Raw genomic sequence first — 26564 nt, forward strand, 5'->3', positions numbered from 1 at the left:
TAACCATAGTGTATTTCAAGCATTCTTAGTCATAGTAAATATTAATAATACAGAAAAAAATGACAATAAACAAATATTTATTATATTGAAATACAAAAATATTAATAATTCATTACTGATGAATGATTTAAGTATCCTGCTGTTACTCGAATATATAGTGACAAAGTTACCACAGTTTTTATTGTAGTAGTAACAATAATTGCTAAATACAGATGTGTCGCAAAACAACTCTGGAAACTAAAGATGCTGAAACTAGTGTATTATTAATTACTGCATTTTACCAAAATCCTCCAAAATGTATAATTTAGAACAAAAATCTTGGGAGTTATGAGAAAAAAAGCACAGGTTAACATGAATCTATATTTGTTATGGTTATGAATACCTTTCAGCTGTTTAGTGTACTGGAACAGGAACTGGTAACTAGTCACAGCAAAAGTTTCTTGTGCATCTGTCCAGTTCTTTTTGAGGAAATGATGAGGTAACATGGTAATATAAAGGTTCAAGTTTAGACAACAGTATGAAAGAACACAATGGAGTAAAGCGCATAAACATCCTTAAAGGGATAGTTCACCCCAAAAATGAAAATTCTGTCATCATTTACTCACCCTCAAGTTGTTTCAAACCTGTATGAATTTATTTATTCTGCTGAACACACACACAAACACACACAGCACACAAAGATATTTTGAAGAATGTCGGTAACCAAACAGTTGATGGGCCCCATTGACTTCCATAGTATGGGGGGGAAAAAAAACTATGGAAGCCAATGGGGCCCATCAACTGTTAGGTTACCGACATTCTTCTTCAAAAAACATTTTTTTTTCTTTTTTTCTTTCAGCAGAAGGAAGAAATTCATAACTTGAGGGTGAGTAAATGGTGGCAGAATTTTCATTTTTGGGTGAACTACCCTTTTAAAGGTATCAGAGTGTTTAGTATAGGCATTACACAAGCAAATATCCTTGTAAAATTATATTATTATAAATTTTAAAATTAGCTTACATTGTAATATCATATTAGAGTAGGGGTGTCAAAGTAATTTTAGGTCAGGAGCCGTACTGGACTAAACGGCACCTTATAAGGGCCAATTAATTCTCTTTTTTTTATCTGTAAAACCATGGAGAGTGTATGCATGCTCACTAGTGCGGAAACAACTTTATCCTGCTTTAAAGGTGCTAAATAGGATGTTTTATTTTATACATTTTTGCAATATTACTTGAAACTGTCTTTACTAACTGATAAAAGACTATTTATTAGGTGCACTGAAAGGAATAATATTAATATACATCATCTGTGCACGAGGTAGGGCCTTAAAAACATCAGACAATCATTTACGCGATTGGCTGATGGCTTGTCAATCACTGCCGTGACGTTCCTTGTGAGAGACGTGCGCGGCTGCGCGCTCCAGTAACTTTCCACACTCCACAGGCGCCGCATGCAATGTTTTTGTCAGGAGACAGGAGTAAAACTGCAGATTATGAGTTACCTGCGGTGAGTCCGACATAATGAATCCACTAACATGACACAGCAAATGCCGGTGGTAAACACTCGTGTTCCAATACTCGTGCACGAGTTTTGGGAGGCGTTCCCTTGAAATGAGCTGTGAAGGAGGGGGGTTGTTCTTACGCATGCGCTCATTTCAAAAACTCAGTAACAGTCTTTGGTTTCTCAGTTGACGAAAAGATCCTATTTAGCACCTTTAATAAGCAATTTTGATGTACAAAGCACAATACTGAATTGTTTCTTATAATTGAAGGTTAAATTTTTAACTCGTTGTGTTTACGTCATTTTGTATGGACCCGGAGAGTACTATCTTTTCCCCGAAAATGCTAGTTTATGTTATCGCAGAATATCGAGAATTTTTGTATTTTTTTTTTTGTATCTTGTTGCACTTGTAGTGTTGCTGATCAAAAATGACTGACCTACAAAAAATTGCTAATAAAGATGTCATTATTGTATTTCTTTTTGGATCTAATTGAACATTTTGACCAAAAAAAAAAAAAAAAAAACTAATTATTTGTGGGTATTTTTAGCAATATTGAATAATTTTTTTAAAACATTCTGTACAATTTATCACACTAGTGTGCTTTAATGTTTAATCAGGAAATTTCTTTTCAAATACTTTTATTTTGTACAAAATTACACAAAGTGTCATTTGTGGTTATCCTATTTTGAACTGTATCCACTATCCATTCATCCATCCAACATTACCGCACATGTACGCATACACATATACACACACACACACGCGCACACACACAAACTCTGTTTGCTCCACAGTGACCCTGCCAAGTCTTTCTTTCTTGATCTTCATTTCATCACATCTTCCAGACAAAATATTACAACAATGTGTTTTGGGATTTGCATGTTTCACAATAAAGCTGACAAAAGTACTAATAGCACAATGACGGTATATACAGTACATGTCACATAACACCTTTCTTATCATTCATTTAGTGGCAGCACAATGGTCAAGAAGCTGTCTGTGCATGAGATTCGTGATCAAAGACATTGCAACAAATGATTAGGAACAATCATCTGAATAATCTTCTGATGTTGGCATTGAAAGAAAGACTTTTTTGTAGCCAGTGTCACTCAGGGCAAAGACGGTTCAAGTATGTGTGTGTGTGTGTGTGTGTGTGTCTCCCCCGTCGTTATGGAGACAAAATGTCCCCACATGGATTGAAATACCAGACATTTTTGATCTTGTGGGGACTTTTTTTTTTTTGGTCCCCATGAGGAAAATGACTTATATATCATACTAAACTGTTTTTTTTTTTTTTTTGGAAAATGTAAAAATGTATAAAGTGAGGGTTGTGTTTAGGGGTAGGGTTAAGGGAAAGAATATACAGTTTGTACAGTATGAAAATCATAAATCAAAATCATGTGTGCGTGCACGTGTGTGGTAATGTTGGATGTATGAATAAAGTTCAGGATAAAGTTTAGTTTTGTAAAAAAGAATGCATATAATACTCAAAGTTTTGTGTACATGAACATGTCTTGTGTGTGCACGTGTGTTTGTTTACACGTGGTAATGTTGGTTGGATAAATGGATACTGGATGCAGTTCAGAATAAGATAAAGTTAATTTTTCTGAAAAAGAAAGCATATAATATTAAAAATTTTGTGTACATGAACATGTCTTGTGTGTGCACGTGTGTGTACGTACACGTGTGGTAATGTAGGATTAAACATTAAAGCACACTAGTAGGATAATTTTGAATTTTATTTAATATTGCCAACATTATCCACAAATAATGCTTTTTTCGGGTCAAAAATTGAGGCGCATAAGCTCAGATAAATGAGGCCTATGATCAATCAGATCCAAAAATAAATGCAAAACCTGTGCTAATTGAAAGATAACAAGTTGACAAAAAGATTTAGGCCAATATTTGGTGATAATATAGAGTAATGAGACACTTCACACATCAAAGTATGTAAATGGTTTTGAACACATCACAAGGGTTAAATTAAGTGAGATAAAGTAAGGCTGTGTGTTTGACACCCCTATTACATTTAAACATTAAAACCATTTGGATTTTAGCTAAAAACAAGATGTTAGAAATTGTGACAAATAAAAGCCACAGTACAGTGCTTTAAAAATATGTTATGGGCAGACCTTATTGCATCACTACAGGCACAATGGTGAAATTTTGGTGGATGCTTAGACATTGTGTTTGGTCAGAACAAAACAGTGAATGGTCATTGTGAATATCTAAAAATAAATCACTCTGATGCAAAACTGCACATTAAGCCTTAGCAGATATGATTTAGGTGTTGCAAGCTGGATCTACAGTTGTTTTCGGGAGCTGAGCTGGTGGATGGATTCCCCTAATTTTTCGGTTTGTGGACCTTTGTGGACCATCAGGACTTTTCCTGTCTAAACAAGCCCTGGCTGCCTCTGACCAGCTGGGAGTTCCTCTTGCTGGAAGACTTCTCTGATTTTTCTCACACACATATCTGCTGCATCCTGTGTTTCTTTGGAGAACTGTACTAAGCTTAGGAAGCCATGAGGGAGGTCTTCAACCACAGTGAGCGTCACTGGCTGGTTCATATTCCTCAGCTTTTTGGCAAACATCACTGAGTCATCTAACAGGGCATCCAAAGCAGAGGCCTGAGGAGAACAATCAAAGCATTAAAATAAGAGTTTCAATACTATCTCTGGAAATGCAGATTCATCATGTCTTACCACTATATGCACTGGCGGAAGCCCCTTGAGAAGATTGTCTGGAGCAAGTAGAGGAGAAACAAACGGGTTCTTCATTATTGGTGTGCAAGGTATCTCTATATCCACCAGACATCTAGACCGGAGGGGCTCAAAATTTTCTGGGTAATCTTGGACTTCCTTTGGTTTCTGAACAGAATTTGACTTGGAAGGCGAAGGACCATTTGATGATGTGGTTGAAGAGGAGGATGATGATGATGATGATGATGATGGTGGTGCCTTTTGTTCTATTAAAGTCTGAAGCCAATTTGACGCTCCTTGGGCGAAGTTACTCAACATCTTTACAGTGTCCTGTCCCAAAGCCACCAGAGTGTCTAACTGCTGAGCTGGCTGTACTGACTGACAACCCGCACCTGAGATAGAGAGTGACAAGAGACCGAAAAGACACTACAATCATGAAGGAGTTGTAGATAAGTCAGAAGGTTCATTATTACTGTACATAAATATAAAGACCTCTAGCACTGTCACGACTAGGTGAAACATACAGTGAGTTCCAAAAGTCTGAGACAAAAATCTTTAAGTCAGGAAATAACCAAAAATAAGATGTTATAATCAGTGTTGGGGGTAGCGCATTACAAGTAACTAGAGTTACTTTTTTCAAGTAACTAGTAAAGTAATGCATTACTTTTAGATTTACAAAAAAATATCTGAGTTACTTTTTCAAATAAGTAATGCAAGTTACTTTGTTTTCCAATTTATCAACTGACAGCTCTCCTGTCCCTATGTTCATAGAAATCAGCGTTGTGTGCGCTGTGTGAACATGATGTTTATTCTAGACTAGTTCTAGACTTAATGTGAGCATAGATTTACTCATTTACTTCTCCAGTGTCCTTTTCTTCTGTTCCACATTGAGTCAGTTTCTCGACATTACGTATAGGGAAAACCTTTTCCTCGAAATGCTGAAGCCTGATTGAATCACGCTATTGCTTTGCAATAGCCAATGGCGTCCAAGCATTCATCTGATTGGCTGGCTCAGCCACTATATAAGCGATGTCAGGTGCCAGAATACCTCAGAATCTTTCTCCTTCACCTGGAGCCTGATTTCACCGTTGACCTGCGCAACTGGAGTGGACAACGCGGATAGTGATCCCCTCTTGCATTCCGGTGGAGAACAAGGATTATCTACTACAAAGATGTCTCTTTGCCACATGTGTGGTGGTCCTGTCGACTTTCCAGAACCACATAAGGATTGTGTGCTGTGTCTAGGCCACGCCCATTCTGAGGCGGCACTGGAAGGATCGGATTGCCGAGCCTGCGAGGAATTGCCAATCAAGATCCTTCATGGGAGGCTGGCCGTTGTTCACAGCTGTGGCCCGCTGGCTTCTGCATCTCCTCTGCCCACCGCCTTCGAGCCGCGGGCTGGCAGACTGCAGATTACTCCTTCAGGAGGCACTATCGAGGGGCTGATGTCAGCCCAACGCCTACGTCACCCTTGCATGCCGGAGCCCCCACTCACCTATGTTAAAGAGAGTTCCTGCCCCCTGGCAGAAGCACAGGGAATAATGTCTTTCAGCTGTGGAGAGGACAACACGATGTCAACAAGTGCCTCTGACCAGGGTGCCTGGTCGGAGGTCCCTTCAGAGGCTAGTTGCACCCTGATTTCAATAGACACGGAGCAGGTGAGCATCCTCACGGAGGCTGTAGCAGATTTGGAGTTGGACTGGACGGCCCCTGAACAGCCGTCTAAACGTTAGATGGACGGGTCTTTCCTCGGTGCGAGCCGGCAAATGGACGCACCACAAAGACCAGCCCCTTTCTTCCCTGAGCTCCACGAGGAGCTCACTCATTCATGGCACACCCCTCACTGAGCCCATGCACAAGGAACTCAGCTTCTCACAACAGTGGAGAGGGTGGAGAAAAGTGGGTACGCGCAACGGCCTGCCATTGAGAACATAGTTGGAACTCACCTATGTCCGTCCCGACGTTGGAAAACCGCCTCATTGCCTTCTAAGCCATGTCAAGCCAAAGTTCATATTGCTGTAAAGGCATATATTTCTGCAGGACACGCAGCATCTGCCCTCCACATGATGGCAGTCCTGCAGGTATTCCAGACGTGACTGCTGAGGTACCTGGACGAAGAAGGCCCGGACGCAGAGTCATTCCGCAAATTGCGGACAGCAGCTGATCTAGCCCTGTCCGCATTTAAAAAGGTCGCCCAGGGAAATGGCAGCAATATGGGAAGCCTTGTGGTTCTGCATCATCACTGGTGGCTGATGCTTACTGAGATGCGAGATGCAGAATAGAGGCAGTTCCTCAACACCCCGGTGAGCCCACTAAAGCAGTCGTTTATTTACTTTCCGGCTCTTTGAAACTTTGAGGCAATGTCGAGGAAAGGCACTGAGTTTTTTAAATGGACCGACAGTGTGGTGAAGTTGTTGTTGCTGCGAGTAACACAGGAGTATAAAGTGGCCAAAGCAAGCGAGAATGTAGACTGGGAGACGTGTCTTGGCTGAATTGGTCATATGACTGCATCACATGACTAAAAATGCGTCATCGTATTCAAAAGCCTCCGTTTTCACAGTCCACACTAAGACGGCGTTTTCAAATTTATCGGCTTTGGAGAGCGTTTACCAAAAGCTATGTTTTCGTTGACTTAAAACGCCGTCTCAGTGTGGACGGAAGGCCAAAACGGAGAGAAAAATATACGTTTTCAAACGAAAACGTATTAGTGTGGACATGGCCTAAGTGATCCTGGGTGGAGTAACTTCCTGTTGACGTTCGAAGTGTTGTCAAACAAAACAGAGGCTAGCTAGACCCTCCCTCCTCCTCCTCCTCCTCCTCCTCCGCCTCCCCTCCGTGCTCCCTGAAACAGTCATGAACGCGCATTTAAAATCATTCTTGTTGCTTATTGGCTGGAGCATGTTTATTATGATTTGTGGTCCAGGCTGCACCAGTTTGTTTTTATTGCCGTTTTCGGAGCTTGTGGCAACTACAGAGACCGCGTTTTTTTTATAGTGTGTTCAGGGGACAGGCAGCTAGCGGATAGTGAGGAGATGTTTGCTGTATGTGACAAAAAATGTTTTGGCCTAAAAATGAGTGACATCACTTAGAGCACCTTTAATGTCTTGTATGAAACAATGATTGAGCGCGATAACACGAGACATGAAATGTTTATTTCGCGCTGTTTTAAAGCAGAGGAGAGGATCAGTTCACGTTCGTGTTGGGCTGCCACTTCTGTCTCGACTCACAACACATCACAGAGCGCCAAATCCTTATCCTCACGCTTTTTAAAATGGCTATATGCAAATCCTTGACCTTTCCTAGTAGGTATACGGCATATACCTGCGTATCATGTAGATTACACCACCTTGGGGTCCCCCTCGGGAGAAATCACGGATAGTGAGGAGATGTTCGCAAAGCACGCAATTGCATTGTGGGTAAACACGCTATTGCATGGACATGCTGTCCAGGGAGGGCATTGCTCACGTAAAGTGGAGATTATACCCCCAAACAGTAAAGTTGATTTGGAGTCTCTTTGGCGAAACAGAGATCAACCTTTTTGCATCAGAAGGGAATGCTCAGTCAGTAAGCACACCCTAATATCATGCTTTCTTAGTGGGGCGAGGCGGCTGAATCCTTCCTGCCTTTGCCAAATGCCAGTATGGGACTTATCATTAGTGCTCAGAGCACTGTCTGATCCACTGTTCAAACCAGCTGAGTCTAATTTAAGATTACGCTTCTGCTCGCGCTAGCATGTGGAAAACAGGTGTGTGATTTACATGCCCTATCAGTCAGTAGTGCTTGTATGCAGTTTGGCCCAAACGATTGTATGGTCAGACTCACACCCAGACTCGGCTACACACCTAAAGTGCTATCAACCCCTGTTCAGGGCCCAGGTTATAACTACACAAGCGTTCTGAGCCCCCAAGCCATACACCAATTCAGTGTCATAGAAGTACGCTCTGTGCCCTGTGCATGCGCTGTGTGCTTATGTAAACAGAACTAGCCAGTTTCGAACTTCAGAACAGCTTTTCATCTGTTTTGTGGGCGTTAAGAAAGGCAGCCGGCTGTCGAAACAGAGGCTGTCTCACTGGATTGTGGAAGCCGTGTGCCTAGTATATTATTCCCAGGGACTCGACTGCCTGATAGGAGGAACTGTCTTGCTACTGCCTCAGCATCGGCTATGTGCGAGTTTGGCCGGCACAATTTTTCACACCGCTGGGTTTTATACGTTCCCTATACATGAACGAGAAACCGACTCGATAAGGGAACGTCTCTTGTTACTCATGTAACCTTAGTTCCTTGAGAGGAGGGAATTACGCGAGACATTACGTAGATTGCCGTGTGAAAAACCTCCTTACAGCAGGGCTAGTGCTATCGCTCGCTTCTTAGCACGGGACAGATACAAATTTTGCTGCTGACCAAAAGGTAAAACAACAATCAAATGACAAGACGTATAGAACTCCCGCTAAAGGTTTTGACTCCGCCTATACTTTTTCTCTGGCCAACGTAGCACAAATCGCTTTGTATCTGAAGGGACAGCGCAGCACATTCCGCGTCCTGTCTGAAAGGGCGTTTCTTTTGGTGTGAAAGGGCCTTTAAATTTGCCAAATATAACTTGCCATAACTTTTTTTGTAATAAAAACAAACAAACAGCCAAGATGAGGAAATGTAACACAAAAGTAATGTAATGCATTACTTTCCATAAAAAGTACAGTAACTAAGTAATGCAGTTAGTTACTTTTTTAGAGAGTAATGCAATATTGTAATGCATTACTTTTAAAAGTAACTTTCCCCAACACTGGTTATAATGAATTATATGTGTATAACTATTTGACAGTGTGCATGTGAACTCAACATGACAACACTGGTCCCCATTGACATTCATCGCAAGGACAAAACACTGCAAACAAAATTAAAAGTTTGGAACAACATGGGGGTGAGTAAATGATGGTCAATTGTTCCTTTAAAAATGGACAAAGCAAATACTAAGACACTCTAAAATTCATGGTAATTTTTTCAGTTCAAACTTTCACTCAAATTCCCAAATTGTCACATTAATAACATACATTTTATAAAAATACTTTAGAAAAATATAAAATAACACCTCACAACAAGGTACCATTTGTTAACATTACATAACTACATTAGTAAACATGAACTAACAATACTTCTAAAACATTTATTAATCTTAGTTCATGTTAATGTCAACATTTACCAACACATTATTAAAATCAAAAGTTGCATCTGTAAATATTATTTACCAGACCTGAGCTAACAGGAACTAACCATTAACTTGTTAACAAAGATTAGTAAATACTGTAACAAATGTATTATTCAACCAATATTTGGTTCATTAGTGTGATCTCAGACATTTGGAACCCAATGTAAAAACTTTTGTATGAGGTGTTCCTATTTTTTCTTAAAAACAAAATAATATCTTCTCATGAATAAGTGAATTGATACACTGTAAAAAATGACCGTGATTTTAACAGTAAAAGACTGTAAAAATGCTGCGGTGAAAAACTGTTGATTGGTTTACAGAAAGTTTCCGTACTATATATGGTGAATAACTGTAATAGATCTAACGGTACATTTAATGTAATTTTATGGTAAAATACCGTTAAATTCACAGTTTTTGGAAGTGAAAAATAACAATTCATTGTAAAATTTACAGTGAAAAAAACGTATATTGACATTCCCACAATTCCCTGCGTGATACTTTACATTTGATATATTTTCGTTGAAATAACTCTGTTTCGTCTTAGTTTTTCTCATTTTTTTCTAATCAGTTATGTACATTAGGGTTTTATGTTACATCTAATGTTGTTAAATTAATGTTTATTGCATTTTTAAAATTTCATGCATGTTACCATGATGGTGTTTAGTGTGTGTGTGAATGACACTGTGTGCACCTTCTATATATTAGTATTGTGCTTCTCAGCTTGTGATGAACTTTGAATCATCATGTGACTCTCATCACCGCTGTGTTTGGTGACTGTCAGTGTATTATAAAGGTACAAAACAGATATTAGTACTTCATTAGGTTGGTAAATTAACATCATATCAGTTAATGAAATACGTTATTTTACCGTAAATTTAACAGATTTAAAATGTAAAATTCACATGTAACTCCGTAAGGTTTGATGTCATTTTTACAGTATTGTTCTGGTAACCACAGCTGCCGGTATTTTTCCGTAGAAACAACGGGATTTTTTTTACAGTGTATGAGACTATACTGTCAAACTTATTGTTTCCCATTTGAAAAATATTGCTACATTTATGCTGTTTTTGTTCCTGTTTATTATTATTAAGCGCTGTAAAAATAAACATGACTTGACGATCAAAAAGCTCACCAGCATAGGCATTGATGCACTTGTAGAGGACACTCAAAGGCAGCAGAGGGTCGATTAAAGTGAGTAGTCTGGATGGTGAGGCATCTGATGTTAGCAGAGTTGCCGGGTATGCTGCCACAATCCCATCAGGAATGCGTACACCATGAGATATTGCCCTCATAGAGACGGTAATACACAGGTTACCACCTGCACTGTCTCCCACCAAACAAACACGCTCAGCAGTCGAGCCTGTGTAGCAAGATCAACATTAAGAGAGTCCTGAGGCATGGTTGGCATGGATTGCTTGTCATGTCCACACCTATTATTATGCTCACACATCGAAAGGTAAAAATAAAGTTCAAATGGTTCCTTGCAGAACCTTACGTTCAACCCTTTTAATGGAGATTAAATGTTTACATTTATTTCACTAGCGCACAGATTAGAAAGTATTGATTTCCTATGTTGTTTTTTTGTAACCTTAATTTTGAAGTGTTGCATGAGGTATTAATCACTTTTTACAAGTTTAAAAACTATAATGCCATAAAATTAAATTGATTCAATCCTCAAATTATGGGTATTTGACATAAAATACTTTTGGGAAGTTTTGTAGTGTAATACTTCATCTAAAAATATTTAAATAATAAAATCACATGTAAATGTCGAAATTACATCATAACGCCATGTCTACATACTAGTTGTTTCTATCTGGTGAAGGGTGTGCAATACAAACCCAACAAGTGGCAATTCTTTAAGGCCCAACAGTAGGCATAGAAACACTCCTCTAGAGCCCGGGGGAACGGGGCCTCTGGAGCCAATGAGTAATCCACAGAGAGAATAGGCACATTCAGATCCTTTGACCAGCTCTTCAAGTAATTCTACAATAATGACGAAAAAGAGAAAGAGGGCCTTAGCAAAAAAAATAAATAATAATAATAATAATTTATATGAGAAACTTAATATAGGGAGTTAAAACTGCCTCAGCCATACCTCATGTGATTTTGAAGTTTGTGCAACAAAGCCTCCACCATGGAAGTGTATGACCAGGCAAGGAGAAAGAGGAGCTGTCTGGCGATTAAAACTCCCTGGCAGAGAGAGCTGAGGCCCCTCGGGGCGAGAAAGTGCTAACAGTTCTGCACTGTCCTGTGGAAAAATATCAAATATGGAGGTAATTCAGCAGATTGTTTTGCTATCAATTGTTTAGCACTAACTAGCAGCCATTCTAACTAATTACAAGAATGTTGAAAACATTTCTACATGCTCATTCTAAGTAACTGAAAACATTGCTCAGAGCTTAAGCATAGCTGCTTGTCCTAAATAATGTAATTACTTCTATTTTTTCTTTTTAAAAAAAGACAAACACAAACCTGTCCTTGTCGGAGTGTGTGTGAGATCAAGCGCACATTGACTGGCCCAGGGCCCCAGTGTGCAACTGGAGGGTTCACAGTGACTGAGAGATTGGGGTCAGAGGCCAGCGGCAAACTCAGACCTTCAGCTGGCACAGTTAATGTTACATTCACTTGCACCACACTGGAAGCAATCCTCGTCAAACTCTTTAAAGAAATACAGAATACAATAGAAAAAATACCATTTAATGTCTTCTGTCTTATCTTGTACACTACTGTTCAAAAGTTTAGGGTCAGTCAGAAATTAGTATAGGCTTATTTATTCAGCAAAGAAACAATACACTGATCAACAGTGACAGTAAATACATTTATAATGTAACAACAGTATTCTATTTCAAATAAATGCTGTTCTTTTGAATTTCTTTTGATATATACAGTAAGCAGCAAAATTGACAATAATAAGAAATGTTTCTTGAGCAGGAAATCAGCATATTAGAATTATTTCTGATGGATCATGTGACACTGAAGACTGGAGTAATGATGCTGAGCATAAGAGAGTTTCAAGAACATTAAAAATAATACCGACCCCTAACTTTTGAACGGTAAATTTTTGAAATTGTAAATTTTATTGTAAACCTACAGTTTAAAGGTGCCGTAGAACGTCTTTTTAAAATATGTAATATAAGTCTAAGGTGTCCCATGAATGTGTCTGTGAAGTTTCAGCTCAAAATACCCCATAGATTTTGGGGCATCATTAAATATGAGCCGATTTAGGCTGCGGCCCCTTTAAATACTCACGCTCTCCACCCACGGAGCTTGCGCTTGCCTTAAACAGTGCATAAACAAAGTTCACACAACTAATTTAACCCTCAAAATGGATCTTTACAAAGTAATAAATACCATACTTACGCAATTAGAAATGTTGCATGACAAACATGCAACTTTTCTAATCACGTAAGTATGGTATTTATTTGGATGTTTACATTTGATTCTGAATGAGTTTGATAGTGCTCCATGGCTAAAGCTAACATTACACACTGTTGGAGAGATTTATAAAGAATGAAGTGTTTATGAATTATACAGACTGTAAGTGTTTAAAAAATGAAAATAACGACAGTCTTGTCTCCGTGAATACAGTAAGAAACAATGGTAACTTTAACCACATTTAACAGTACATTAGCAACACTGCTGACGAAACATTTAGAAAGACAATTTACAAATATCACTAAAATATCATGATATCATGGATCATGTCAGTTATTATTGCTCCATCTGCCATTTTTCGCTATTGTCCTTGCTTGCTTACCTAGTCTGATGATTCAGCTGTGCACATCCAGACGTTCTGCCCTTGTCTAATGCTTGAACATGAGCTGGCATATGCAAATATTTGGGGCGTACATATTAATGATCCTGACTGTTACGTAACAGTCGGTGTTATGTTGAGATTCGCCTGTTCATCTGAGGTCTTTTAAACAAATGAGATTTATATAAGAAGGAGGAAACAACAGTGTTTGAGACTCACTGTGTGTCATTTCCATATACTGAACTCTTGTTATTTAACTATGCCAAGGTAAAATCAATTTTTAATTCTAGGGCACCTTTAACTTCAAGAACAAATAAAAAGGTATTGACGTTGTTTTATCTGTTTTCACTTAGAATCATGCATAAACATACTTGTACTTACTGAAAATAACCCAGACTCAGTAACATTCCAAAAGGTTTTCCAAAACTGCATATCTAGATTTTGAGTAATGCGCTCAAACTCTTTACCCCTCAACTCAGGGTCCACCACATATTTGCCCGAAGTGAAGAAAGAAAGAGCAGCCATACCTGTAAATAAATATCCGAAAAGGTAATTGTGTAAGAATTGAAAGAGACTAATTATTTTTATGGGAATAACTATGGAAGCTTGTTTTCGCCACAAAATAAAAAAAAAAAAATAAAAAAAACCTCTACTTCTTTCTACTTTCTACTTCTAGTTCTAGATTTCTACTTTTTATCTTACAATTCTGACTTTCTTTGAATTGTGAGAGAATTTTCTCACAATTGTAAGAAAAGAGTATACACACAGACACACATATATACACACAGACACACATATATATATATATATATATATATATATACTGCAATCCTGACTTAATTTCTCAGAATTGTGACTTTTCAGAATTGTGAGATAAAGTTGCCTTTTTTTATTTATATTATTTTATATTATTCCATGGTGAAAACAAAGCTTCCATAAATAACAGACATAAATGCATGAAAAGAATCAATCATGTAGTCTGAATATTATGAGACTTTGATGCACCCAATCGAGGCTGCATTTACCTATCCCAGTCTGTTGTTTTTTGTAGTTTTCACCAAAGGACACCATACTGATGACTACTGTCTGTAGAAAAGGCCTAAGAGAGGGGGAAAACTGATAGGAGAGAACGAAGAAATTGAGACTTTGTGTTTCTGGAACAAATTTGCATATGTCACAAACTGCATGCACCAGTGAAATGATAAAACCATTAATAATGGGTGCTTGTTAGTACTGTAAAAAAAAAACTTGAATGAAAGCAAACATTTGCAGAGGTAATATTCACATTAATCTCACCTGGAAGCCCAAGCACCGGCCATAGAAACAAGCTTTGTGCATAGAGATGTACTCTTGCACAAATCTTTCTCTTAAACCCCCTTCATCCTGTGAATAGAGCTGCCCATGGGCATTGTCATTGAGGATTATCTGTGCCAGATAAAGTAACGCTCTCAGCTGGCACAGGGCACTACAGTATGCTTCTATTTCCACAACATTATGGTCCATCCGGAAAAATGCTCCAGTACAGTTTGATGCGATGTAACGGGCCTTCTGGATGATGTGGATGACGCAGGATTGGACCACCTATGAAAAAAAGAAGAAAGTCAATGGCCTACTTTTGTGGATATTAGAATAAATAAGTAAGGAATAATAATGCACAACATGGAGACAAAGAACCACCCAAAACCATGCCATCAAATTAATGAATTAAAGCGGTTATTGATGTTTGCAGTGCAATATATGACCAGAAGGGTGAAAATGACTTTTTTTTTTTTTTACATCAGTCATTGCTTATTAGATGCTTTGAATCAGACACAGATATACAGTAGTAAACAGTAGAGAAAGAAAGAAAAAAAGTTGTGTGTGTGTGAGAATTACCTGAGTCCCTCTTTATGTTACCACCTCATTGCTGAGAAATATAATGTAGTGAAGCTATTTTATTAATAAAAGTTGCGAAGAGACTTTGATATCAGGTTTCTGTGCTCCTGAAAGTTTCTGTGTGTGCACAGCTCGATCTTTGATATCTGTCTACGAGCGATTTATTTTATGTTCTGCTTCAATGAACGGGGATTAAACTGACTGGAACTACCTGTGCATTAAACAGTTTTAATGCCCACCTTCAAGCCAATCAGAATCAAGTAATCAGACAGACCATGGTACAAAGATATATTCTTTTTTTATGAATATTTGTAAAAAAATACACTATTGGTCAGTACTTTTTTTTTTTTAAAGAAATTAATACTTTTATTCAGAAAGGAAAATGATTTTTTGTACACTAACATCCACAAGTTTGGGATTAGTGAGAAGTTAGTGTTGGCCTATTTATATAGCAAAGAATAAATAAATCAAATAAATGCTGTTCTTTTGAAATTTCTATTTATCAAGAATTGTGAAAAAAAAGTCACAGTTTCCACAAATATATCAAGCTGCGCAACTGTTTTCAAAATAATAAGAAATGTTACTTGAGCAGCAAATCAGAATATTAGAATGATTTCTGAAGGATCATGTGACACTGAAGACTGGAGTAATGATGCTGAAAATTCAGCTTTGCCATCACAGAAATAAATTACTTATTAATATATATATATTTGAGAGTTTATTTACATTTTAGCAATATTTCACAATATTACTGTTTTTACTGTATTTCTGATCAATGCAGTCTTGGCGACCATAAGAGACTTCTTATAAAAGAATCTTACCAAGCACAAACTTTTAAATGGAAGTGTACATATAGACATGAAAAAAATTATTACATTTAGATTTACATAATAATATTTAATAATTTTAAATCATAAAAATAATTTAATTTAAAAGTATAATTTAAATTAAACTTCAACAGGAATTCACAGACCACAATAAAGCATTAAATGGAATAAAATGACTAAACCACTCAATTACAGCCAAGAGCATTTATCTAGACCTTTGCCATTTACCATCAAACCCCTCATTTGCAAATAAAACAAGAGTTTTGAAACTTAAAAAATTCCCTTTTTTATGCACTCAACAGATTTGCAACTCAGTTACCTTGACTAAGGTCCGATATCCATTGCCAGGGGTCTGTGGATCCAAATCATAATGGTGATAGACAGTAGTAAAGCCAGTGATCAAAGGTTCAACAGCACGACCATGTTCCTGAATCTGCTTCATCACCCCCTTCAGACGATCAGTAGCGTCGACATTTGAAGAATTGCTGACAGATCCATCAAGAGCCAAGATAACTTCTGAACATACTGTCTGCAATGCTGCAAATACTTCCTTATGGTCCATGTCTGACAAACTGAGAGAGGCGAGAACAGAGATATCAACAATTAAAATGTCAAACAACCCAAAACACCTTCAAAGATATACAGCATCCCTATAAAATGTGAAAGGAACAGGTAACAAAACACAAACAATACAACCAACAACAAAACTGTCAGGCGATGGCCGAACAATGTCATGAATATAAACTATTGTTTTCCAGAGAGAGCAGAGTCTGACAGATACCAGCCTTTGTCAACAGAAACAAAGACTGAATGTGGGATCACAGCGTATTCCTGCAGCATCCGAACCCTTGTGTGATTGAAGTCCAAAAGAACGCAGCCATGAAAAACACATGCTTAGATGAACTCCACATTATAGATGCAATAAATGATATTTAGTGGTTTGATGTGACACAGACTTCAAGGAAAAGCTCCTAAAAGGATTTGATTATCCTCTGCTATAATTACTGGAATAGGAGTTCCAGAACATGACGAGAACATGCAGTGCCAATGGATCGTGTTAGTCATGACACTGGATCTCAGTAGCCAAATAAAAGACCCACTTTATCATTAGATACAGTAGACCAATTAGTGGTGACCTGTAATATATAAATATAAACTTTTTGCCTCAGGAAATGCAAAATTTGTAAAGGAAACCAGACTCAAACCCGGCTACGGATCATAGCTTAGAAATGAATTATTCACTTACACACTGCAGCCACTGTTACAGTTAAACTGATCCCTATTCAGCACTTTACTCAACAAACACTTAAATACTCTTGAGATTCCAATTTGCTTTCACTGTTTCACAATCAGATTGTGTGCTGGAGGAAAAAACAATCACATCTGATCAATGAAAAAAAGCCCCATTGGACTTTGAACCTACCACCATGCAAGTGACAGATATTAAATATTATAAATACAGTATAATATAGTGTTGAATCAGTGATTCTTCAGACTGGTGAGAAAATATACTAACTCTGTCACACAGGTTAAATGTATATATAAAAAAGGGAAAAAATAATTGTTTTTTTTCCTCACATAATTTTCAACAAAATGACTGCTGCAATGATGTGATGTGCAAAATTGAAAAAATATATATATATATGAATTATAAAATATTATTAAATCATTTATTTGAATGAATTAAAGTACAGTATTATTTTTTAAACGTTTAAACATTAATTATAAATATTTGACATTTTCATGAATGACAGACAAGGGTTTTTTTTTTTTGAGAAAATGGATGTAGGACGTTTGACCCAAATATAACAAACATTAAACATGTTCATTTCTGGATTGACAAACGTTTTTCAGTCGTGTAGCCGGTTTTCCTCAGTATTTATCAATAAAGGCAATAGCGTGGCCTGTAATAGTAGCCAGTACTGGATACAGCATGTATAGAAAAGGATCTGGCAACCCAATTTGCCCGACGCAGCAGCACTTGCCAAACCGCTCCGGGGTGCGATATGTTGCTCATTAACTTTCTATGCGATGAAACAGATATCACGAAACGTTTTGGCGCTGTGGCCCTCCAATCACAAATTTAGGTGGTCGAGACGGCAGCCTGCCCATAGAAAAGTTTTACCTAAGCAAACCGAAAGGTTTGTAAAACATTGCTTACCTGCTTACCTGTCACTCAATGAACTGCGCGTGCAAGTCGCGCCTGAACTGCGGGGGATCGCTGACAGCAGCACCACACTGTCAGGACACTGTCGCAGAATGCTATCGACACTCGCGCATTTTCATATCTAAACACGGCATGATACAGGGTATCTTGTGTTTTTGCTTGCTTGTATCCTCTTCCGTGCCTGTCAAAGTTTCGACTGACCCACAGCATCATGGGTACACGAGTTCGGTGCAGAGTCCTGTGTACACGAGTGACGCGACACGAGCGCTACCATTGCAATCAACGCCAAATATCAAAGACTTTTTATTTATAGTCTTAAAGGGACTTTGCTACTATTCCACTTTAGAAGCTATAGTATTGATGGCGTGGTATAAAATAATATAAAATAATACTAGTAGGCCTTTATATAAAAATATAGTCTTTCGCTAATATAGCATACATAAGGCCTACATCAGCATAATAGGCCTATATATTTTTGTATCGATTAGTACAGTTTACATGTATTTTCAGCACAAGAGTATTTTTCATTAATATTTGTTTTTTCTTTTTATGTTTTTGAACCCTATAGCATATCTGCATTTTACATATTTGCTATTAATAGTCTGTTTAATGGCAGTTTAAATTATAGGCTACATAGCATGATAAATTAAAGTAATTAATAAATTATATTAGATAATGCACTAATGATATGCTAATGGCTATATAGGCCTTTAAGGTATGTCATGTATAGAGAAACTTAACTGACATAACAGAAAATAAGCCCATCCTGTGAAATATTCATTGAAGTAAAAACTGAACTTACCCTGGTCTTATACCTCGCATGAAAATATTAAAACAGAAATATTAATGAAGTCTCCAACTATAGAAAACCGTTATATTTAAGGAATTAATTAAATAATAATTTAAAAAATATATATTTATATGGTTTTAACCTTTTTTTTTTTCCTTTCTCACAGTTAAATGATCACAGTGAGCACAGAGTGGCAGTCATTACCAAGATATTTGATCTCATGTTCAGCCTCATTCTCACCTGACACCCTCTGCTGGTCAAAGAGAAAACTGACTCCTCTCCGGATGATCCTGGGGACAGAATTCCTAAACTTATTTTAGATGAGTGTAAACCAGTATGTTGTGAAAGTATCAAAATGCATATATATATTTACACTGCCCTCCAAAAGTTTGGAAACGCCTTAGAAAAGTGGGGTTTTGGACAATATTGGCATGAATCCTTTTTAATTTGTGATAATTTTGCACTGATAAGGGACAAAACAAACTACGAAAACATATTTTATTATATAAAAAGTTTATATATAGAAAAAAACTTATATTTTCAATTTAACAAAATATCCAGCATTAGCAGCTATCTGACATAAACTGGGTTCTAATTGGTTCATTGTATTCTAAACTTAATTGGCAATCAATTGTTGAAGCTATTAAGGTGTGCTGACCCAAAAATCTTTTACAAACCTGGGCCAAGTTTAAACCAGTAACCAGGCATCACAGCTAGCAAAGGGGCATATAGCTTTGACATGTATACTGTATATTGGCATTATTATGTAATCAAAATGAAAATTATTATTGCTGGTCTTCAAAGATAATTTGAAGTTACTGTAATGAATTAGCACCAAAAAGATAAGGATTTATGCTGATATTGTCCAAAACCACACTTTGCCAGGGGTTTTTCCAAACTTTTGGAGGGCAGTGTATAAATATATATATTAGAATTTAATAATGTTGTTACATGCATTTCTTACTACCAAATTATTTAGGGGACCCCTGTGTATTTTGCTGTGTATTTTCTCCAAGGAGATGAATAAAGTTTTATCTTATCTTTCTTATCTCATCTATAAAGAGGCAGCTTCCAGTTTGTCTATTTTAGGATTGCTTATAATACTTTCATAATGAATAGCCCTCAATGACTTACAAATTCTTCACTTTTTTAACAGCTTCTTTGACAGAAAGATTTAACAGGGCGCTCAATCCCTTGATGTCCCACTGTACATATACATACATACATATATATATATATATATATAGTGCTCAACGTAAATGAGTACACTTCCTTTGAAAAGTAACATTTTAAACAAAATCTCAATAAACACAAAGACAATTTCCAAAATGTTGACAAGACTGTTTAATATGTGATAATAAAACATCTCTTTTCTTATAGTTTGCATATTATATAATACATAAATCTGTAAATTAACAAGTTTTCTAGTTTTGTTTGTCTTAGTATTGTATGTATCTTTAGTTTTATTTGTATTTAATGTGTATTCAGTTTTTTATATTTATTATTTCTGCAAGCCTGTCTCCAGGGGATTTATGAACATCTTATCTTATATTATCTTTAAAGGGGCATTTAAAATGCCTATTTTTAAGACTCATAACAGCTTCTATTTTTGGCAATTTTTAAAATAAAGCTTTCAATTTCTTAATGCAAAGTGTTCACTTAAGCATGTTCTCCTCAAAAAAACCAAACTTGTCAATACCTTCTTATTTAGATTATAAGGTTAATACTCTGTTTCTCTATAATGCAGTTGTGAGTGAGAAAGGCCCGTGATTTACCAGCGTTTAGTATGACTGTATGGGAGGTATTGACACCTCTTGCTCAGGAAGACATGTATCCAGTTGCAAAGTGAGGTGGTTATTCCAAGTATCTAAAGTTTGTTTCTTATTATCTGTGGGATTAATAAATTCTGATTCCAGGCTTTATTTAGCCAGTCACCAATCAAACCAAAATGCAAATCAAAGAAGGATTCAGTTTTGATGGATAGCATGACCCCTATACCTTATGAAACATCTACAATAATGTAATGAAATTGACAATTTATAGGTTGCTGCAAAACATTTTCATCAGGACCTGTTAATACATAGGTATTAATATGTAACATTTATAGGTACAAAACGTACATTTTTGTTGCTGAAACGTACAATATGGATGTATTGACAACATTGAAACAAACATTATTACGTATTTAGAGCTAAATGTAAAATATTTACAGAACTTTTATATCATAAAAATATTTGTATAGTTTAGGAGTAATTTACCATTTTATAGATACATTTTAGATCCCTTAACCCTACCCCCAAAACCAAACATAAACATTTTATAGAGGATATAAAAAGAAAATATAAAATGTAATGGACAGAAATGTGTAGGAAATGTGTAGGAAAATTACAATTTTAGTAACAATATAGCATTAAAAAGATATTTTGAGCCACTAATCCCACTCCTACATCTAAATCTACCCATAACCATTTCTCAAAAAATATGCAGTTATAAAAAAAAAAAACATAACAGACAGACAAGTGTAATTACAATAAATGATGTTTTATTAACAAAGTTTGGGAGAAGTATGTTTAGATAATCAACCTAATTAGCATGATAGGTGGTATATTACCTCTATCCAACGACCGTTTTCCCAGCATTTGGCCCCACCCGACTGCTGTCATGTCCGAGATTGAAATCTTTCATTCCAATGACAGATCTCACTTATACTCACATCCCCTGTGTTTATCAACTCAGATGTGCAGTTCTCACAAAGAATGAATGAAGCCCAGCTTTACGATCTGTACGTCTCCTTGCAATCAGTCAACCTCTCTCCTAAATCCACTTCAGCATACAAGGCAGCCAATAGAGCACAGCAAAGCCTGCAGGGCCCCAAACTCGAATCTCTGAACACCACCATCTTCCTCCATGCTATTATAGTATTTTAGACTTTTTTTGGCTTTCCCAGATGCTCATAACTCACCTTTACTTCCTACTTCAACCCTAAAATCCACCCTCACATCGCAGATGTATCAGTGCTTGATAGTGAAACCATCTCCTATTTTATCAAACAAAGGAAATGTAGACAGACCAAAAAAAAAAAAAAGGCGACATAATTTACATTTTCAACCTCTCGTCACCTATCCAGCCAGCTGTCACCTATCCTGTTTTAGCTGTGGCAGAAAGACCACTAGGGCTAAAAACACTGCTTTCAGTTCCAAGCGGTTTATGCGCCACCTGCTCTGTGACTCCGATCACAGACCTGAGATTGGAATGGCCTTGCATACTGCGCCCCAGCCCAAAGTTGACGCATCTGTCATAACCACAGTGCGTGCTGTCACCAGTCCCAAGGGGACCCTGTGTCTGAACATATCTGGGTCACACCAAGGTCTCAGAGCACTGACGCAGGTGTGCATGATCACAATGTGCATATGACCTGAGATCCATGCTCTCAATGGGACTCGAGTTTTCAGCCAAAACTGCAGCAGCCTCATTTGTAGAAGACCCAGGTGGCAAACTGATGACGCCAAAGCCATAAGTCCCAGGAGATTCTGGAATTCCCTCAGGAGAACAGACTGGCCTGGTCTGAAGTGGTGCAGAGCTGAAGAGATGGTCTTTATGCGAGAGGCAAGCTCACATCTCCAGCAAGTTGAAACACATGCCCAGGTATGTTATAGACTGACTCGGGGTGAGCGTGCTCTTTTGTATGTTCACACACGGCCCTAGAGAATCCAGATGGCCCAGCAGCATATCCGTATGGCTGATAAGCACATCTCGTGAATGGGCTAAAGTTAGAAAAAAGTTATCTTCCAGATAATTCAGAATGCGAAAGAGGTCGGAGGGAGTAATTGGCGCGTTGAGGAGCGTCTTGTGGTCAGTGTCCTTCAGGTCAGCTAGGGTGAGCCATAGGTGCCTGTGAAGGACCACCATAAAGCCCATCGATCATCCAATGGCCTGGGCCGAGCGCTTGGTTGTCATCAGCGTGAAGTCGGTCACCAGACACAGGTCTTTCACCCCATCTGTGGTGACGCTGCCACATCCATGGATTGCAGGAGAATCGCTTGAAATACCTGCATCACCGCCATCACGTGCAGCGTGGACACCTTTTCGCCAGCGAACGTGTAAGCCTTATCAGCAAGGTGTGCAGTCAGTCTGCAGGATTTGGACGGTAAGCTGAGGTCCGCGCCCAGCGTAGTCAAAGAAGGGCATAAGTGAGGGGGGATGGTCTTCTCGACTGGGGGCATGCGCACATACCCATGGGCTTTCAGTGAAGCATGGACGCGCTAACTGTGGTGCAGACCACAACTTCACCACATGCTCATGGATGTCCAGGAAAAAATGTAACTTTCACTTTAGACTCGAAGTACCAGAAGTCTGGCAGGTTCCTCTGGAGCATCCCAGTTAAGGTCGAGTTCCTTAACTGCTTTTGCAAGGACCCTGGCAAGCTCATCATGGAGGTCAGAAGGGGCCCTCAGTGTTGGGGTGATCTTGCTTCGACTCTGCCCAATTCTTCTCCGAAGCCGAAATGGACGTGGAGACCTCTTCCTCATCAGCGCCGAAAGAGACGAAGTCTGCAGCGGCTCTCGTCCGAGAAGAGGGGGAATGGGGTGTAGGCCGAGGACGACGACAAGAGGCAGAGTCGTCTTCATTCCGAGGAGGGGGAAGGCCCACCAGTGGCTCACTGGCGGCAGTGGGTCTCGTTCCCATAAGGTCATGAGCGAGATCCCTCTGAGCTGAACCTGCAGGTCCGTGCAGTGGATACAAGAAGTCAGTCTGCTGAATTTATACCTTTGACATTGTTTGAGTTGATTAACTGAATGCTCTCCACCTGTGCTAATTAGGTTAATTATCTGAACTTGCTCCTCCCGAATTTTGTTAATAAAACATCATTTAGTGATGCTCAGGTGTTTGTGCCGCCTATGACAAAGATGGCAATCCCAATTTCTCTCATAGATTATGGTATAGTGAATCCTTTTACAGACACCAATTATGCTTTTTATTTCATTATATGTAGGGGTGCACTTGCACTTTGTCTGTGCCATGGACTTCCAGGCCTTCAGCTGCACTTCGGTTCTTTATCACTGCGCTTTGTTCCTTACAGCTGCGGATTCCAGCCGACTCCTTTTCTTATTAATTCCTACTTGGTTTCTGCCGCTATCGACTCTTTCCTGGACTCGCCCTGCGCTGACCTCCTAAGCCCCCTCCCGCCCTTTTATGTTGGACTTTGTGCCTTCTAGATGGGGGGAATTATAAGGCTCTACCTGGGTTTTGTGTCTGTTTGGGTGGGTTAAACTGCGTATTAAATGCGACTGAAAACATAATGTCATTGATATGACAATACAACAGAATCAAGATATTATGCCACGATTTTAATATTCATAAAGATTCATATACATTTACGTTTTAGTGCTGTACGTGTGGTAGAACCACACTTTATGTCAAATACATATGAATACATATGGGATTACGTCGAGAATACAAGGCTATTTTTGAATGGAAAAGAAGAAAAAAAGAAAAGAGAGAAGATTTGTGACCCCTTAATGGCCATGTTCACACAGCAGCAGAATATGGTTGTCAGTCCTGTATTTGATTCCTTAAAGGGATACTCCACCGTTTTTTCATATTAAACCATGTTATTCCCTTAACTAAGACGAGTTGATACATACCTCTCTCGTCTGAGTGCGTGCACTAAATCGCTCTGTCTTGTGGCGAAACTTTGTTAGCACTTAGCTTAGCCCAGTTCATTCAATAGGGGCCAAGCAGAGAAGCTACCAAACACCTCCACGTTTTTCCCTATTTAAATACAGTTACTTGAGTAGTGTAACTCGACCTAGGACGGTGACACAAAACAAAACGTTGCGCTTTTCTAAGCGTGTAAAATGGATAACTATATTGTATGGCGGAATACCATAGCAAGTGCTCGGGAGCACTTTGACTTGGCGCAGTCCGGCCCCCGCTCCCTCTCCTGTAAAAAGTCATGTTGGTTCTATTGACGGAAATGAGAAGGAGGAGGAGAGAGAGTGGGGGCCGGTGAGAGGACTTTTCACGAGTGAAGATATTACTGCGCCAAGTCAAAGTGCTCCCGAGCACTTGCTATGGTATTCCGCCATACAATATAGTTATCCATTTTACACGCTTAGAAAAGCGCAACGTTTTGTTTTGTGTCACCGTCCTAGGTCGAGTTACACTACTCGAGTAACTGTATTTAAATAGGGAAAACGTGAAGGTGTTTGGTAGCTTCTCTGCTTGGCCCCTATTGAATGAACTGGGCTAAGCTAAGTGCTAACAAAGTTTCGCCACAAGACAGAGCGATTTAGTGCACACACTGAGACGAGAGAGGTATGTATCAACTCGTCTTAGTTAAGGGAATAACATAGTTTAATATGAAAAAACGGTGGAGTATCCCTTTAATACGGTTGCGTTCACACACAGTACGGTTATTTACGGGAGTGACAACCGCATTCTATAACCGAATTCACACCTGTTCATTTTCAGGACTCACAACTGCATTCTCTGAATATTCGCGCTGTGTGAACGGAACAGGACTGGACAACTAGTTGTCTGTCATGTCATACAGAGCGAGAGAGTCTGTGTTTTGTGTGTGGTTTCACTTTCGGTAACTTACTGCGACAGAGATGTGAGCTGTGCGTCATCTTACGGTGTTAGATCCAGTCACTGTTCTCCACCGGAGCGGCTCATGTCAGTTTTGTGTGTCTTTTCAAATGTCATGCGCAAGATGTCGCAAAGGACGTGACACGCGTGTGTTTACATGCTGATGTTGGTTAATGAAGTTTTGATGGATGAACTCGCGGTTCAGTTAGTCTATTGTCATGTGAAAGGTGATAATACTTTTCAGTTTTATGGACGTTGCCATCTCTAATATTACGTTGATCACTGTCGTCATGGTTACTAGTAAGAGAATACGGGCTTGATTCTCCTTGCACGTTCATACAGATAGTGTTCCAAACGTTATTGAAAGTTGCTGCGTGAACGAGACATTTCGAGACTCGCTTCATAAAATTAAGGTTGAACCACTGCAGTCATGTGAACTATTTTAACGATATCTTTATACTTTTCTGGACCTTGAAAGTGATGGTTAAATTGCTGTCTATGGAGGAGTCAGACAGCTCTTGGATTTCATCAAAAATATCTTAATTTGTGTTCCGAAGATGAACGAAGGTCTTACGGGTTTGGAATGACATGAGGGTAATTAATGACAGAATTGTCATTTTTGGGTGAACTAACCCTTTAACTTCTTCTTGACCATGCTCATCAGAGCCGTCAAAGCAGTTATGCAGATCTCATCTCACTCCCTAAGGCCACACTTTGATGTTGTTGGTAGTTTTGTATATGGGTATTAAGAGCACACTGGTCTGAATGGTGGGGCAGGGGAGTGGCTTTATTTTTCATCTTTGATCAATTGCACCAAGTTTGGCTGTTTGAAGGCAGCACAAAGAGTTGTTGTCTATGATGACCAAATGGAAATTTTCCATTGCCCATTTGATTCAATAGCTTTAGTTTTATGGTACAACAATTTCATTAATTTCTCCTTGTATTAAAGTCTCCTTACGTTCTTACAAACTGAAAATGTATTCACTGAAAATCTTGTCTTTCATCCAAGTTCTCAAATCTTGTTTGTGTTTATGCATGTTCAAACCAGAGCCAATCAACTTTTTGTGGAATTTCTTTACATCCTCCTTATTCTATATATGAGCAATATCACACAAGTAGCCATGTGATATCACTCTATATCAGCAAGGCTGTGATTCGGCCATAGACATTCA

The 26564-nt window shown here is 38.4% G+C and overlaps 1 protein-coding gene across 2 annotated transcripts; it reads right to left on the minus strand.

The window, feature by feature from the left end:
• Window positions 1-881: 881 nt before the first annotated feature.
• Window positions 882-18202, minus strand: lipea (lipase, hormone-sensitive a). Of its 2 annotated transcripts, none has more exons than XM_067411677.1 (11): window positions 18014-18202; window positions 16164-16416; window positions 14439-14723; window positions 14168-14258; window positions 13524-13669; window positions 11861-12046; window positions 11484-11636; window positions 11227-11371; window positions 10518-10745; window positions 4186-4574; window positions 882-4110 (listed from the first exon to the last, which is right to left on the minus strand). In XM_067411677.1, the coding sequence occupies exons 2-11, from the start codon at window positions 16404-16406 to the stop codon at window positions 3877-3879; spliced, it is 2100 nt and encodes a 699-aa protein (XP_067267778.1). In that variant the 5' UTR covers window positions 16407-16416; window positions 18014-18202; the 3' UTR covers window positions 882-3876. The 2 variants fall into 2 exon arrangements, with proteins under 2 accessions (XP_067267778.1, XP_067267779.1); XM_067411678.1 differs by having other exon boundaries at window positions 18006-18202.
• Window positions 18203-26564: the final 8362 nt, after the last annotated feature.

The sequence above is a fragment of the Chanodichthys erythropterus genome, chromosome 15 (assembly GCF_024489055.1).
Source record: "Chanodichthys erythropterus isolate Z2021 chromosome 15, ASM2448905v1, whole genome shotgun sequence".
Taxonomy (NCBI): Eukaryota; Metazoa; Chordata; class Actinopteri; order Cypriniformes; family Xenocyprididae; genus Chanodichthys; species Chanodichthys erythropterus.

Coding starts and splice junctions, on each gene's coding strand:
- lipea (XM_067411677.1), bottom strand. CDS start 16,406: ATGGACCATAAGGAAGTATTTGCAGCATTGCAGACAGTATGTTCAGAA. Junction 14,724..16,163: donor GATATCGGACCTTAGTCAAG/GTAACTGAGTTG, acceptor TTTTTTTCATAG/GTGGTCCAATCCTGCGTCAT. Junction 4,575..10,517: donor GTGCATCAATGCCTATGCTG/GTGAGCTTTTTG, acceptor TCTCTATCTCAG/GTGCGGGTTGTCAGTCAGTA.